Raw genomic sequence first — 17336 nt, 5'->3', positions numbered from 1 at the left:
TGTTAGACCAGGAATTGTCATTCCTTAAAAATGTTGCTGCTCCAAAGACAAACATCCCATTCTTTTATCCCAAGCCGGAATTGCTCACCCAAGGAAAAGCTCCTGAATCCAAGGATTCTCCTGGAAACACTTCCTGTCTTACGGCTTAACGTGGGAATTCACAACAGGAAAATCATCTCCAGCTGGAGCTGTCCTCAACAACACCCAGGAAAATCTGGGATTTTTTTGGAATTTGCTCATTTTCCTGAGGCTCTCCCACACTCTCATGTCCATTTGGTTGTGGAGAGGAGGGAAAAGGTGGAAGATCCAGAAGAGAAATGGGAAAACCTTGAGGATGCGGAGGAATAAAGGTGGAGGCTCCCTGGAAAATGAGGATCTCCTGTTGTAATTCCCAATTCCCAAAGAATTTCAGATACATGGAATTTCATGAACTTCTGGGAGCAGCTCCAGCTTGATGTGCCCCCCCCATCCTCCAGGGAATCCTCTTGGAGACTTTTCCATTAATTAATATTCCCATATTAATATGATCACACCATCCATTAATCAACATTCCCCAAAAAACAGCGGGTTTGGGGTCGGATCACCCCTTTGGGATGACGAGGCAAACCCAAAGGAAACCCAAACATTCCCAGCTTTTGCCATGAATGTGGAGCGGCTGCAGAGCTCCTGAAGCCGGAATTCTTGTCTCCCAAAAAACAATGAAATTGTTTTCCCTTTTTGGTTAAATGGGAGTGATTCATCAGCTGGAGCTGTCAAATCCTCATGGAAACTTGGCAGCTCAGGAAAAAGGCTTTTCCAGCTGTTTGGAAGGTGTTTTTAGGGATGCTGCTCCACTCTTCCTTTAATTGGAAAGTTGGGCTAGAAATCCTGCATTTTTCCTTCCAAAAAAAACCCAACAAACCGGGATTTGGGATGGGTTATTCCTAATTCCCAAAAATATCCAAATAATCCAGCTCATCCCAAGAAAATTGGAGCATCCCGCTATAGAAGGGAGACATTCCTTTATTTTTTAAAGCTTTCCCCCTCCACACATCCTGGGATCATCCCAAATCTCCCGATTTCCCCCTGGATTCTCAAGAGGGAAGCGGCTCCTGCATCACAACTTGGCCAAAAAATGAGGCTTTGAAAGAAAATCAGAACCAAACAATTCCTGCCTCGCCTCCCTCTCCATTCCCTGCTCCCAGAGAAAACAAAGGGAAAAAAACAACAGGGATTAAGTGGGAAAAGCTCTGACTGCTCTGAGCTGTCTGAGGATGGATTTTTAACTTTCATCCTGAAAAATAAGGACAGCAAAAGCAGGGATACCCCAGGATATTGCTCACTGAGCAGAGCCCAGTGCTGGGTCCTAATTCCCAGTTTTCCAACCAGGCTGGGAATGGGATGTGTCCATGCCTGTGGGCTGGGAAAGGCTCCAAACCAGCAAAATCCAGGAATTCTGGAATGGTTTGGGTGGGAAAAACCTTAAAGCTCATCCCATTCCACCCCTGAGCTCCAGACCCTGACCCTGGACATTCCCAGTCCGAGCCCGGCCGAAGGGAAAAGGAGGAGGGAAAAGAAAAAAGAGGGAAAAATCCTCTGGCTGGATTGAAAGCCAGAATTGTGCTGATCTGGAAAAACACTTCCAGGGGTTTCTGTTTTCCAGCTCTTGCCAGAGGTTTTCTTGGCTGGAATTCTCCCGTGGCTTGGCCGCCACCAGAGCACTTGGAATATTCTGGTGGAAGTGCAGAGAATTCCATAATGTCTGCTCCTGGCTCTCCCTCCCACCCTGGGATGCAGGATCTGCAGCAGCCCACCCTATTCCCTGTTTTTGGGGGATTTTCCCTCTTTTTGGCCTCATTTTCAAGGAAATCATGGAATGGGTTAGGTCATTCCAGCCCCACTTCCAGAGGTTGCTCTGAGCTGGAATTGAACATTCCAGGGATGGGGTGGCAAAAAATGTGGGAATCAACAGTGCTTCCGAGGGAGAAGGGTTTGCTCAGGGTGGAAGTGGGAGATTGGGAAAAGTCACCTGGGAAATTCCCAGTTTTCTTGGGAATCTCCAGAGGGAAGCTGGAGATCCCACAGGACCCTGTGGATACAGATCCCAGAACGGCTCAGTGGAAAATCCCAACTGAACTAAGAACCACAGAGAGGCCACTCCTGGAAACACCTCCTTAACATCCCAAAAATGGGGGGAAAACGGGAATGTGGCATTCCTGCTGCCCACAGTATTCCAGAGTTCCTTGGGCTGCCTTTGCTCCCGTTATCTGCTGTTTTCTGGGATTTGGGGTCCAGACACGGATTTGTCACTGCTGCCTGTCCCCATCTGTGCCCCTCTCCAGGATTCCTTGGAAAAGGAACTTCGGGATGCTCCCAGGGAGGAGTTTTGGGATCAGAACTTCCTTTTGGATAAGTGGGATATGAGGCTGGGATAGGGAAAGCTCCCCAGGAGTATCCAGCATCCCAAAAATTCCAGGAATCGGGCTCCAGGTGTCCCTCGCCAGGATTCCTTGGAAAAGGAGCTCTGGAATGCTCCCAGCCACAGCTCCTGGAATGACAGGAAGCACCCCGGACAAACACTTGGGAGATGAAAGATGAAGGAAATTTTTCCCCTTTTTTCCCCCCACTCTGCAACCTCTAGGAAGATTCTTCCCAAAATTCCATGAGATTCCAGGTTGTGTTTGCCCCAAGCATCCAGGAGCTCCCATTCCCATGAGAGCTTCCAGGTTTTAAGGGATACACATCCCACTTGTGGGAATTCTGCTCATAATTCCCAAATAAATCCATCCACCGTGTCCAACCTGCTGGGATTTGGGATTTAAACCTTCCAAAACCCCTCCATCCTTCCAGGAATCCCTTCTACTTATCCCAAAATTCCTCCCAGGTCATTTTGTCCCAGAAGCACAGGGCGTTCCCATTTTTCCCAAAAATCCCCAGTTTGGACACTGGGAATGCTCCGATCCCATAATTCCAGGTCCCCCTTTCCCTGCCTGCCCCAGGAGCGGGAAGCTGCCATTCCATGGAGCTCCGGTAGGTTTTTGGATGAATTCCAGGCACCTGTTGTCATCTTTTCCATCCCCACTTGGTGAAGGCACCTCCAGCTCCACAGAAAAGATGGAAAAAGTGTGGAAAAGGAGGTCTGCAAACCCCTCACTGCTCTGGAAAGTGCCGGCGCAAAATCAAATCCCACATGGATGAGCTTTTCCAGTCTTAAATATCCAAGTGGAATTTTTTTCCCCCAGAGTTTAATAACCTGAATTTTTTTCCTCACGGATTTTCCGCTCTCTGGGATGCACTTCCCAGAGTCTAGGTGGCTCCTTGAAAAGTCTGGAATAGGGGAAAATTCCCGACTTCCAAAAATACCTGGAAAATCCAGCCTGCTTGGAGCCACTCCAATATTCATTTAGAAATATATATGGAAAAAAACATAAACACAAAATTCTTGGAATGCATTCCTAAACAATTCCCGGCAGCCAAAAGCAGCATTAAAAGGCTCAGACTGAAGGAAAGGTGCCAAAATCCTCGGATTCCGCGTTTGGAATTTGGCAGCTGGATACCGGCACATCCATGGCCGGGATTCTGAGAGAACCAGAGAGTCTCTGCTGTATTCCAGTGGATTTTGTGGAATTCTTTGGGATGGGATTGGAAGATGCTCAGCAGGAATTGGGGTCTCAGGACATTCCCTTTCCTTCCGTGTCCTGCCAGCTCCTGGATTTATCCAGCACCTGGAATTCTCCAGTTCCTGGAATTGTTGTCCAGCTTCCTCTGCACATCCATGGATTTTATTCCAGAGGTTTCTGGTTGCTCCCAGATTTCTCCATTTTTTAGCTGTGTCCACATTTTTCCTTGGAATTTTTCCCGCTCAATTGCAGATTCCAGTCCTGAGTTTTTATGTCCGTGTCCATCTATAGGATCCCACTGGAAAAATTCCATTTTTCCAAGCAAAGGAACCAACAGGAGGAAAATCTAGAGGTGGATCCTGCGGATGTTGGCAGGAAAAATTGGGAAAAGAAGCCAGGGATGGTCTTTGGTCTGCCTGGGAAAGCAGGAAAAAATTCCCAGTTTCCAGGGAATTCAGCCCTTGGCCACCCCATCAGTGGTGGTGGCATGGAAAAACGGGATAAAAGATCCTAAAAATCACGGGAATTGCAGCCCCTCGGCTGGGATGGAGCTAAAACTGCTCCTGTGGATACAACCGGGATGAGAATATTCCCAAAATTGGGATTTTCCAGCAATTTCCCTCAGAATCCTGGGAAACACTGAACTCCCAACTCTCATCCCAAGGCATCAGCCCTTCCATAGGATGCATAATTCCAATGGGAAAAACTCCCAGTCCTGGTGGAAAACGGGGCTGGGAGCCATGGAAGGAGAGACCCCGACTTCCCAAAATTCCATGGAATGGGAATCTCAGGTTCAGGGTATGGGAGGGTTTTCCAAAAGTGGAAAAGGTTGGATTCCGGAATTCCAGGAGAATCCATTGCATTAATTATGGGATTAAGCCTGGATTCATCCACCTGGGGGGCAGATCCTGAATTGCAGAGAATTCCATGGGCTTTGGAGCATCCGGACGTGCTCCTGGAATGCACCAAAGGTCTCTGCCAACATCTGGGTGGGATCCCCTGGGATTCATCCCTGGGATCCCCCTGGGATCAGATAAACCCACCCCAAATCCCAAACCTGAGCCAATCCCAGGCTCATCCCACATTCCTGATGGATATTCCCGATGGATCGATTCTCCAGGCCCCAGGTCCTCCATGGAAACTGTAAAAGCCGGGATGGCCTGGACCCAAATTCCAGATGGGATTCCAGCCCCAGGGTCTCCAAGGAATCGTGATCCAGCCAGGACATCCCCTCCATACCCACCCTTCCCAAATTCCCAGTATTCCCTTATCCCCCCCAAAATTCCTCTTTTTTTAAGGAAAACCTTTCCTTTGTTCTGCACCTCCAGGAGCAACCACATCCTGGCCCAGCAATTCCTGGGAATTCTGGAGGTGATTTGGGGTGGTTTGGTGTAATTCCCGCCAAAAATCCCACTGGAATTCCCAGTTTTCCAGAGCCCACTCACCATTTCTTGCCACTGATGTCGTGCTGCTGCACCGTGTATCCAAAAAAAGATTCCCTGGATCCTGCGATGATCTGGGGCCTCTTGGTGTCGATGTTGAAGGAATTCCCGAATCCTGGGGAAAAAAGGGGAAGGATCTGTCAGCCAAAAAGCTGGAAAACACCAATTCCACATGGATGAACTCAGAATTCCGAAATCTCAGAAAGGTTCCAGCCATGGAATTATTCCAATCCCATTCCGCTCTGGGTGGTCCCACTTGGGGTTAGATTCGATGATTCCAGAGGCACTTCCAACCTCGCCCATCCCGGGAAAGCTGCTCCCAAATTTTTGAAGATGCTGCAGGAGCAGGGATGGGTTGATCCCATTCCCATCCCAGCCAGGATGGGAATTCCAAAGCATACCAGCCCCCCCGCCTCATCTGCAGCTTCCCAAAATTCTGCTCTCCATCCTGGAGCTCCCAGGGAATATCCAGCCCTTGGGATGGAGCTCGGAGCTCATTTAGGACTCAGAATTCCTGGAATTCAGCCCTCGACAGCTCATCCTGGGAATTCCCTGGAGCCAGGATGGGAATGGGAAGGAGAAAGGAGCTCCTCCCTCTGGAATCCATGGATTCGGCCACTTCCATGGGGATCACGGGATGTGATCCATGGAAAAGGGATCCTGGCCACTCCCAAGGATCTTCCCAAGGATCCAAAGCTGGGATTCCCATTCCCTGTAGGAGCAGGAGCTGAGGAGAGGCAGCTCCAGAGGGGGATCTCCCTAAGGGTGGAATTCCTGCTGGGACAGGGCGATTTTTGGGATTGGTCCTTTCCCTACGAACCCTCTGGAAAATGCTGCTTCCCACAGAACAGCAGGAGCAGGATCCACGGCATCCCAATCCCAGGATTCTGGTGCTCACAGGGGACAAATTCCAGAGAAATTTCCTGTCCCTGGAGCAAAATCTGGGGAATTTTCTGGCAGCTCCTCCCTGTGCCTGGAACCAGATCCAGGCGGGAAATTGGGAAATCAGGAATCCCCCCAGGAGTGGGAATCTTGGGAATGCTGGAGATGCTACCCATGGGAACAGAGGGACACGGCCCAAATTCTGGGCTAGAGCAGCAGGATGGACACAGATAACCAGGATATCCCAGACTGGATTCCCTGAATCCTGCTGGATGCTTCATTCCAAGAAAAACCTTGGAATCCTCCTCCAGGACGGGGAGAGGAGGCTCAGTTTGGGATTTCCCGGGATATGAAGGAGCTGTCAGCAGGAAAACTTGGCACTGCCGCTTCCCAGGTGGAAAAATCCAGGATGGGAATGTTTGGATAGACAGGAATGTCAGAGAAAAAGGGAATGTTTGGAATCCTAGGAACAAATCTGCTCCTGGAGCAGGGAATGGAGGAATCCACCATGGATTCTGAGGAGAAGGAGCTTCCAAATGATCCAGAAAGAAATTCTAGAAAGCTGGGACAAAAAAACCTGGGATTAAAAAAACCAAAAAAACGGGAGACAGGGATGAGAGCCAAGATGTTTTGTGGAGCGTTGACCTCATTTCACATCCCAAAGAAATGAAAACCTCGGGAGAGAGGGAAGCTGGGATTGGACATGGAACGATGGGAAAGGAAAAGGGGGAAGGGCATGGAGAGCACCCTGGAATCAGAGGGAATTTTGGATTCCCAGCAAGAAATTCCAAGATCCAGAAGCGTCTTGGATGCAGAGGAAGTATTGGAGAGGATGGGATGGATTTTCCTCTTCATTTTCCTGGATTTTGCACTGCAGAACCCCAGGCTGAGGATTTTTGGGAATGGGAACACCGGGATAAATTGGAGAATCTCATTCCATGGTTTAGGATAAAACTTGGGAAAAGGAACAGAAAGAAATGAACAGAAATATTCCATGAAGTGGGAAATCTCTGGGAAAACAGGGAGGAGCGCTGGGAGTGGCTCCTGCTGGAGCATCCCAATCCCAGGGAAGCAAAAAATCTGGGAGAGAAGATTCTAAGCAATGGATGGAACCTCAAAACTACAACAAAAAGAAAGGAATAAAACAAATATTGGGAGTATTCCAACTGGCTCCGTCTGAAATGGGAATTTTAGGAGAGTTTTCCAGGAAATTTTGGAGCCAGAGAGATTTTCCTGCTGGGAATGACACCACTATCCCAAAGAAGTGACCAAAAGCTTCAGGTTTTCCTTGGAATTCCAAGGGCAGGAAGCCTCAAATTCCTCCTTTTCCTTGGAGCTTCTGGAGCATCCAAACTTTTGATTCTTGTCAGGAAAAATTTTGGAAAGAAGCAAATCTTTGGGAAAGAAGTATGGGAATATAATTCCCCCTTCCTGCCAGGGTAAAAATCAGGATAGAAAGAAGTCCTGGAAGGAAAATTTCTGGGATGGAGATGATTCCAAAGGCGCCAGCACCAGAAAAATGGGGGAAAAAGGGGGGGGAAACTGGGAGAGAGAAGGGGGGAAAAGCTGGGAGAGATGGGGGAAAACTGGGGGAAAAAAAGAGGGGAAAATGGGGGGAGAAAGGGGAAAACTGGGAAAAAATTGGGAAATCTGGGTGGGGGGGGTGGAATGAGGGGAAAAAAGGAAAAAAAAAGGGGGGGGGGGGGGCACGGGGGGAAGAAAAGGGGGAAAATTGCCCTGCCTGAATCCTTTGGGATTCCCAGCTGGAAAAGGAACTTTGGGAAGTGCCTGGAAGCTTTCCCATGATTCCCAACCCTGGTTCTCCTTCCATGAACATTTGAGGCTGGATTTTGCTGCCGTTGCCCCAAAGTTTTCTGATTCCCTGGAAGAATATCCCGGGTTTTCAAGGAAAATCCAGTTTTTTTTCCTGGCTTCTGGCAATGCTGGAGCTCGGGATGGAATTCCTGGAGAGGGAATATTGAGCTGAACAAGGAAAACTTTCTAAAGGATAAAGAAATTTGGGAAAAAACCTCTGGGAAGCAGCAGGGTGGGCTTGAATTCCTGGGAATCCAAGGGAATGCTGCCAGCTCCCAGAGTCTGTCACTGGCTGTTAAGAAAAATCCCGGGATTTGCATGGGAAGGCCGGGAATGCTGGGGATGAACAGAAGCTCAGTCATCCTGGAACATTCCTGCTTTCCCACAAAATTGTTTCCCAAAAGCGCCTCTGGAGGGCTTTGCTACAGCGGGACCTTGTGCTTCCAGAATTCCCACAAAATCCTTGGATCCAGAAACATCCAGGGGCAGAAACTCCCCAGGATGAAAATCCCTGTGGGAAAATCCATGGATGGGGAAAAAAAAATGAGAGAGAGGAGGGAAAAGCAGGGAATATTTCATCACAGGGAGTAAATTCAGGGATCATTTCCACACATCCCAGGGCAGAATTCCCAAATCCCCCTTCCATGATCCCCTCCACCCCTTTACGGACCAGCACCGTGTCCATGGGGGAATTTCCCGGGAATCTGGCAACTGCCAGGATTTTTCCAACATCCTATTTCAGAGCCACATCCATCGCTCCATGCATCCCTCCATCCACACATGGATCCAATTATTCCAGGAAAAGCAGCTCGGCCGCGGCTCCCTTGAAAGGATCCCCCGGCAGAAAGGGAAAAAATCCCAAAAAGCGCCAATCCCATAAAAACTCCGAGCAGCCTGGCGCGTTTTCCAGCAGGAAGTTTGGGAATGTTTGCAGCTGGAGGAGGCGCGAGCCGGTGGCCGAGCTCCTGGCAGTGGGGAAAAGCGCTTTTTCCCCCATTTTTTCCCCGTTTTTTTTTTTTTTTTCCCCGTTTCCCCCCCCACTTCGGCGGCTCCCGGCGCGGGTGGATTCCAGATGGGATTAAAGCAGGAATGGGGAGTCGCTTTTCCCATGGGAAAACCCCGGGAAAAAGCTGAAAAATCCATCCCAGCCCCCCGGAGCAGAACGGGAGAAGCCGCAGGATCAGCTTCTGGAATTAAACTCCGCCTAAAGCCTCTCCTAAATTTAACCCCGAACATTCCCTCTTTTCCAACGGGACAAACCTCAGAAAAGCTGTATTTCGGGAAAACGGAGCTTTCCTTCCCCCCAGTATCCGATCCTTTGGGATTATCCCGATTAATCCCGCTCCAAGGCCGAGGAGGGATCGGGAGCTTCCCGGGAATTCCAGGATCTCCATCCCTTCCCAGGAGCCTCCCGCTCCCGGCAAAACTTTTCCAGTAGCCGCGTGAAGGTTTCTTCAGCAATTTTTCCAAGCCATTCCCGGTTTTTTGGGGGAGATTGGGATGGGCACTCACCGGGCAGGAGGCAGAGGGAGCAGGCCAGGAGAATCCCGCTGGGAATATCCATGGAATCGCCGGCTGCCCCAATCCCCTCTCCCGAGCATCGGCGGGACTGGGAGCTCCGATCCCAGATCCCGACCCTTATCCCAAACTTTTCCCGGCTCCCTGACAGCGGGAGAGCGCTGGGAGGGAGTGGGAGGGACCAGGGGAACGGGGAGGAGGGAAAGGATGGGAATGGGGACGGCCCTTTCCAGCCGGGACACCCTTTAGGGAGCGGATTTCAGGTGGGAATTCCAGCCTGGAATCAGCTGTGCCAGCCGGGAATTCCCACCTGGAATCCTGGGATGAGGTGCAGCAGGAAAGGATAGGAATGGGGACAGCCACCTCCAGGCCGTGCCACCCATTAGGGAGCAAATTCCAGCCGGGACTTGCGACCTGGAATCAGCTGTGCCAGCCGGGAATTCCGGCCTGGAATCGGGGCTGTGCCAGCCAGGAATTCCAGCCTGGAATGTGCTGTGCCCATCGGGAATTCCAGCCTGGAATCAGGGCTGTGCCAGACTGGAATTCCAACCTGGAATCAGCTGTGCCAGCCGGGAATTCCAGCCTGGAATCGGGGCTGTGCCAGCCAGGAATTCCAGCCTGGAATGAGCTGTGCCCATCGGGAATTCCAGCCTGGAATCAGGGCTGTGCCAGACTGGAATTCCAACCTGGAATGGGGACAGCCGGGAATTCCAGCCTGGAATCAGCTGTGCCAGCCGGGAATTCCAGCCTGGAATCGGGGCTGTGCCAGCCAGGAATTCCAACTTGGAATCGGCTGTGCCAGACTGGGAATTGCAGCCTGGAATGAGCTGTGCCCATCGGGAATTCCCACCTGGAATCAGCTGTGGCAGCCGTGAATTCTGATCTGGAATCGGCTGTGCCAGCCAGGAATTCCAGCCTGGAATCGGCTGTGCCGGCCGGGAATTGCAGCCTGGAATGAGCTGTGCCCATCGGGAATTCCAGCCTGGAATCAGGGCTGTGCCAGCCGGGAATTCCGGCCTGGAATCCCGGGCCTCTCCTGGTGGGATGCCCCCGGGATCCGGGTTTCAAGGGGACCCCTTTGGCCGCGGGTGGCGCCTCCGCTGGGGCGTGAGCCCCGGCTCGGTGACAGCCCAGCCCAGGGGTCACCTCCGCCGGGAAAAGACTGGAGAGAGAAAAACTGGGAGAAGAGGGGATAAAAACCTGGGGAGAAAAGCGAGGGGGAGCTGGGAAGAAAATAAGGGGAAAACTGAGAAGAAAGAGGGGGAAAACCTGGGAGAGACAGGGGAGAATCTGGGAGAGAGAGGAGGGAAAACTGGGAGAAAATAAAGGGGAAAAACTAGGAGAGGGGAGGAGAAAACAGGGAATGTTTCATCCCAGGGAGTGAGTTCAGCTGGATGAGATTTGGGAATGACATCAACCATTCCCAAAGGGAAGATCCCGTGTTTTTCCCAGATTAAAATCCTTGGATGACTCCTCAAAAACCCTGGAGAAGGAGGAGGCTGCTCTGGCCGTGTGCTCCCAGCTGACCCCTGGATCCAGGAAAAGCTTTTATTTGTCTGGAAAAACCTCTGGATAGCAGGACTTCCTCATGGAATCATGGAATGGAGAGCTCATCCCATTCCAATCCCTCTCCATGGGCAGGCATGGCACCCACAAATCCCTGGATCCAAATCCCAGATCCTCCAGATGCCACAGGATTTTGTGCTTCCATCTCTCCGCATTCCCAACCCTCCTTCCCTATTTTTTGGGATCATCCCAGGAGGTTTTCCGGATTTTTCCAGGCTCCAGCTGTTCCTGCAGCAGCTCCTTGATCCCGACCTGTGGGAGGCGTCTGGCCTTGGATGCGGCTGCCTCGGGAGTTTGGGAAGAGCCAGGCTGGAAACCAGGAATGTAAACACAGGCTGGGAATGACAACAAATTCCCAAATTCCCAGATTTCAGCGCAGGAGGAGCTGGTGGGTGGGGAGGGGGGGTATGCAGGGATTTTATCCCGCTCCAGAGGCTTTTCCCGCTTCCCAGGGAAAGATGGATGCTCAGGAACAGCAAACCCCACTCCAGAGCTGGATTTGGGATTGGGATTTGTCCCTCTGGATACCCGGGAGCAGCTCCAAGCCGGAGCACGTGGATCTGTCATTCCCGATCCAGCGGCTCCACTGAGCTCAGAGGTCCAGAGAATTGCTCCAAAAAAAAAAGTTGGAAGCAGAATTCCAGCCTCTCCCACAGCATCAGATCTTCCCAGAGCCAGGAAAACAGGGAAGAAGAATTCCAGCCTCTTCCACAAAGGAAAACAGGGATTGCCCCCCACCAGATACTGGGATGGATCCTAGGAGTATCCTCCAAAAATGCTGGGATGGATCCTGGGGTCTGCTCCCCAAAATTCTGGGGTGAGTTCTGGGATCTGCTCCCCAAAATTCTGGGAAGGATTCTGGATGTAGCTCCCCTAAAATGTTGGGATGGATCTTGGGATTTACTGCCCAAAATCCTGGGGTGAATCCAGGGATCAGCCTCCCAAATTCTGGGACAGATCCTGGGATCAACTTCCTAAAAATTGTGGGGTGGATCCTGGTTTCAGAGCCCACTAAATTCTGGGATGGATCCTGGGATCTTCCCCCAAATGCTGGGATGGATCCTGGGATCTGCCCCAAAACGCTGTGGTGATCTCTGGGATCAGCCCCCAGAATTCCAGGATGGCTCCCAGAAAATGGGGTGGGACTGGCAGATGGCGGATGGAAATCTTGGGAATTCTGGCGGGAACGAGGAGCTTTGGGTGGGGGCTCCCATCATGGCCCTTTCCAAGCCCTGCTCCCATTCCTGGGAATTGTGGGAATCCTTGGCCCAGTGGGAGGCACTGGGGGGTCCTGGTCCCCTCCCTGTCATCCCAGGGAAATTTAGGAACACTCCTGGAGTGAGGGGAAAACCAGGAGCCGAGCCAAAGGTGTCAGGTTTGCCTTTACAATTCCCGTTGGAGCCAAGTGCCAAACTCATCCATCAAACATCGGATCCAGGCATGGAAAACGCTCCTTCCATTCCCTGGGCTGGCTTCCAACAGGATTCCTGCCAGGAGCCTTTTCCATGCTCCCCTCCGGCTGTTTTCCGAGCTGCCACCGGATCCCGCAGTGTCCAAATCCAGTTTTTCCCAGGCAGACGGGATTGGGGCAGCAGTAAATTCCCTTCTCATGGAATTCCATATCCATGCAGGAGCCTGGGAAACCCCAGGATGAGGAGGGGTGGGAAAAGAGCCCCCCATGGAATTCCAGAGGTTCAGGTGGGATTCCTGCTGGGACACTCCGTGCTGCCCTCATCCCCATTCCAGGGACGCCGCTCCCTACAGGAGATGAATTACGGGATATGAAAACTCTGGGAATTTTCTGGAAGCACCCACAGCTCAGGGACTCCATGGGATCCAAACACTGTTGGATTGGGAATATCCCCCATAAACCTGGATGTTGGCGCAGGATTTATCCCAAAATTTTTTCCAACTTTCCCCTCTGATTCCCTGAGCTTTATCCATTGGCATTGGAAGAAGAGATGAATTTTGCCAGATAATTCCAGGGGGTCACCATAACTCTCAGTCCATGAAGGATGCTGGGAAAAGGTTGGGAAAAGGTTTGGAAAATGTTGGATTTGGGAATGGGGACGGAGCAGAGCCACCCACACAGGGAGATTCCCACCTGAGTCCAGCTGGATTCCATGGGATTTTTGTAATCTCCTTGGATTTTCCCACAAATCCCTTATTTAATCCTCTCCTGCTGAGGTTTCCCAGGATCCCACAGCTTCCTCTTCCTCCATCCCGCTGCTTTTCCACTTCCAAATAAATCCGAACGGGTGGGAAATAAGGAAGCTGCGATAGGCACTAAATATCGATACACAAAAATGATGGAATCCTGGAATGGTTTGGGTGGGAAGGAACCTTAAACCCATCCCATTCCATGGGCAGGGACAATTCCCACTATCCCAGGTGCCTCCAAGCCTCATCCAACCTGTTCCTGGACACTCAAATTCCCCAAATCTCTCTTTTTTTTTCTTCCAAAGTCTCTTCCCTGGATCCCTTGCCTTGCTCCCTTTCCGTCATCCTCTCCCAAGCTTTTCCCATCCTACGGAATCCACACTTCACCCACAGCTTCCATCCCTAGGAATTCCAAATCCTGGTGATCTCCAGAGGATTGGAATCTGAGGGCACCACTTGGATTTGGGAATTACAGCTCCCACTTCCCTCTCCTGTTCCTTTGGAAGTGACTTTCCATTGGGAAGAGCTTCTCCCCCAAATCCACACTTCCCAGGACTTCCCAATCCTGGTGATCTCCAGCAGTTTGAAGCTGAGGGTACCACTTGGGATTGGGAATTTCAGCTCCCACTGGGAGGAGCTGCCTTGTCTCCGATCCCTTCTCCCCTTGGAATTTTCATTTGTGCTCCACATTCACTTCATACTTGGAATGAGTCAAGGCGGCTCCAAATTCCCCTCCCAGTGAAAAATCGGGATCTTTTCCAGGGATAATGGGAACCAGCTGCCGGCGGCAGAGCAGACAGAGCCGTTTGTTCCCGCTCCCGGTGGAACAAATGGAATCATCTCCCTTTCAAATCCCGGGATTTGGGTTATCTGTGCACTCCCAGCGCCAGGTATTGTTATTCCAGAGGAACTTCCATCCAAAGGGACGAGTGCCCGGCCCTGGACTTCTCCATAAATTATCCACTCTGGAATCCAAACAGCAGCCTCCGGATAATTGGCGGCTGCAGATATTCCAGGACTCTCCGGGTGTTGTATCCATGGTTTTCCCGTTTCTCTGTAATTGTGGGCAGAGCCAGGGACGTGCCGGGATTCAGCCACGCGGCTCCGGAATGTCCCGGAGTCGGAATCCCTGGAAGGGCCACGGCAGCAGCTCCGGGGGCTTTTCCTAAGGATCAGGTTTTGCCAAGGAGGATCATCCATCCTTCATTTCAGAGGGAATGGTGGCACTGAGGAAGAGCTGGAAAAGCTGGAATTGTTTCACCTGTCCCTGGGGGGGTCGGGATTGTGGGGATAACGGATCTCCATGAAAGGTTGGGATCACCAATCCAATGGAAAGGTTGGGATCACCAATCCGATGGAAAGATTGGGATCCCCAGTCCCGCTCTGCTCTTCCCGCATTCCCAGCCAGCCAGGTGGGAATTTTCCCGAGGATTTTTTTTTAATTGCTCACATCCAGCCTGGCAGTGCCAGGAAACAAAATTCTGGGATAATCCCAGACGTGGGATGAGGAAAGATGGAAAATGATCCATGGCAGGCTGCGGATGCTGCGAGGGGGGAAAACGGGAAATTTTGGGAATGGTTTCATTCCTTACCGCGGCTCAGATCCCTGATCCTGAGTTTCTGTGGAATTCCGCTCATCCCAAGGGATGTCCCGGGTCCCCGCAGTGACCACACCCGTGCTCCCGGTGAGATTCCCAATCCAAGATTTCCGCAGCGATTCCCTCCCGGCAGCGCCAGGAGAGGGAGCCCGAGGCGCTCCCGGATCCAGGAATTCTCCGCTGCACGAGGCCGCATCCAGCGGGATCCGCTCTTCCCATTCCCGGGACACGCCGCGGGTCGGGAATTCCAGCCGGGATTCTGCTGCACGACTCTGGGAATGGGGCGCCTGGCTCCAGTCCCGCAGGAGCAATTCCCGTTGGCCTTCCCGTGGGAATCCTCCTGGGCTGCGGGTGACACATTCCAGAGGGCACCGGCACCAATCCAGATCTCTGCTCCTGCTGGGAATTCAGGGGTCTCTGCTCCTGCTGGGAATTCAGGAATCTCTGGTCCTGATGGGAATTCGGGGATCATTGGTATTGCTGGAATTCAGGGATGCTGGTGGGAATTCAGGGATCTCTGGTGCCGCTGGGAATTCAGGAATGCTGATGGAAAAGCTGGAATCTCCGGTGCCGATGGAGAAGCTGCTCCGGCTGGAGGAGGCCGGGACACAGCGCCTGGATCCTGCTCGGCGCCAGCAGGAGATCAGAACCCTCGGAATTCTTTCCAGGTGCTGAGCATCTCCCTTCCCCGGGATCACAGCAGGATCACGGATGTTCTCCAGGAAAACAAATCTGGCTGGAAGCTGGGATGGGATCCCACCAAACATTCCGAGCCAAACCTGAGGCGCAAAATCCCTGGGATGTTTCCCTGCCCTCCTCAGTATTCCCAAAGCCGGGATTTGGGATTGCAGGGCTGTCCTGGTGGAGCCTGAGCTGTTTTCCTGGCCATGCCAGAGGAATTCCCTCTGGGAAGGGAATTGTCCCATCCTTGGCAGTGCTGCAAATTCCCAAATTCCCACCCCATTTCCAGCATTCCCACTCCTCCCAGCTCGGATGAGGGGCTCCCCCGGCTTTCCAGCTTTCCCAAAATTTCTGGGCTCCTCCCAAGCTGCTTTTGGGATTTGGGAGATGCTGGGATTTCCCCCAGTGTGGAAAATCGGGATCCGTCCATCACCACATTCCCGAGATCCTCCCAGCTCCAGGCACCTTCCCAGCCTTCCCTTCCCATCCTACCTTTCCCAGCTATCCCAGCTCAGCTCCCAGTTTTCTCCAAGTTTTCCGAGTTTTTCCAAGCAGTTCCTTGGGATAATTAATTCCCCCTCTGGGATAAGGCAGCTGGGACATGGAGCTGCTCCAAGGCTTTGGAAAACCGGGATTCTCCTCCTCCAGCTTTTCCAGGCCTGGATATTCTCTGTTCTGAGCTCTGCTTCATTCCAAGCATCCTCTTGGATCCTTTGGATCCCGGGAAAACAGAGGATTTTTGGGAAAAGGTCACGGCTGGGTGGGTCAGGATTTAGCAGTGGCTGATGTCATTAATTCCCTGCTAATTGCATTAACCTTTCCCACACTTTCCAGCTCAGCTCACGTGGTTTATCCTTAAAAATAGTTGATTTTCAAGGAATATTTGGGATTTTTCCTCGTCTTGTAATCAGATCCATTGCTTTTTTTACAGGGAAGCTCAGAATAAAACTCATCTTCCGTCGGATTCTTGGTGGAATAATCTCCTTATAAAAGGAAAATCTTTGGGTTTGGGGCTGTGCTTTTCTTCCAGGAGGATTGGGAATGCCTTTGGAATTGGCCTGGAGTTGTTTGAAATAAATAAAATTAAATGGAGGAAAAAATAAATTAAAAAAAAAAAAAATTAAACCAAAAAAATTAATCCTGGAGGATTCCAGGCCTGGGCTGTATCCTGGTTTCATTCCCTAGAAACAAGGAAATTAAATGCTTATTTTTTTTCCTAAATATTTATCCCCAGTATTCGTCATCCCAAAGATTTTTAAATATTGGAGGAAATTCCCGGATTTGGGGCCTGCAAGTTGACACAGCCACAGGTGGCAGGGATGCTCCTCAATTCCTTTATTCCATATTAGAATCCCCCCAAATTCCCTTGAATTTCTTTGGAATCGATGCCATCGGGAGCGGGATTTCCTTGGTGGAGAGAGCAGGAATTGGGGAAAAAAATTCTCCAGGACTTTTTCCTTTTGGGGCCTGGATTTTGGGGTTATTTGGACACAACGATGTCCTAAATTATTCCGAGTGCCACTTCCAACTGGGCCTGGAAAACAGAGCTGCCCGCCCTGCTGGTGTCACTGTCAATAATGAAAACGGGGTAAAAAATTTCTCCTTTTCCATGCAGATGGATCCTTCTGGATGCTGCAGCAGCCTGGAATATCCTGGAATATCGACATATCCATGGGTTCTTTAATTTCCATGGAATGTCCATCCCCCTGGATCCCAGGCCGAGGCCAGGCCTGGGATGGGCTGGGCTTTCAGCTCCTTCGCAGCTCAGCATTCCAGGATTTCCTGGCGCTGTCGGGATGGGAGGGAGCCGGGCCATGTCGCGACAGCGGGGAATCCTCGGCGACACCGCGCGTTTGTCGCGACCCCTCCCAGAATGGCCGCTCTGGTGGCATCGGGGCGGCCGCGCGGCTCGCAAAGGGTTAAACTGAGCCGGACCCGAACCGCGGCTCCCAAAGGGTTAAACTGAACCGGACCCGAACCGCGGCTCCCAAAGGGTTAAAGCAGTGCCCGCGGAGCGACACCGGAGTTCCTAAAGGGTTAACTCGGAACCGGTGCCGGACCCGAACCGGGGCTCT

At 51.5% G+C, this 17336-nt stretch overlaps 1 protein-coding gene across 3 annotated transcripts in view; it reads right to left on the bottom strand.

The window, feature by feature from the left end:
• ITGA11 (integrin subunit alpha 11) overlaps positions 1 to 16444 on the bottom strand; it is a 45693-nt gene extending 29249 nt beyond the window's left edge. For 2 of the 3 annotated variants that reach the window (XR_011003579.1, XM_068203500.1), the window contains exons 1-2: positions 9251 to 9590; positions 5045 to 5156 (exon numbers count right to left, since the gene is read on the bottom strand). Coding sequence is in view for 1 of the 3 variants with exons in the window: in XM_068203500.1 (XP_068059601.1) it covers positions 5045 to 5156; positions 9251 to 9302 (164 nt within the window). In the remaining 2 variants the exon portion in view is untranslated. Of the gene's footprint in view, positions 1 to 5044; positions 5157 to 9250; positions 9591 to 15753 lie in introns of those variants that run through there. The other variant, XM_068203501.1, reaches the window with a different exon arrangement.
• Between the last annotated feature and the right edge of the window lie 892 nt (positions 16445 to 17336).

The sequence above is a fragment of the Anomalospiza imberbis genome, chromosome 13 (genome assembly GCF_031753505.1).
Source record: "Anomalospiza imberbis isolate Cuckoo-Finch-1a 21T00152 chromosome 13, ASM3175350v1, whole genome shotgun sequence".
NCBI classification, from domain to species: domain Eukaryota; kingdom Metazoa; phylum Chordata; class Aves; order Passeriformes; family Viduidae; genus Anomalospiza; species Anomalospiza imberbis.
The sequence above is the reverse complement of the archived record's forward strand: the minus strand, read 5'-3'. Positions and strand labels throughout refer to the sequence as shown.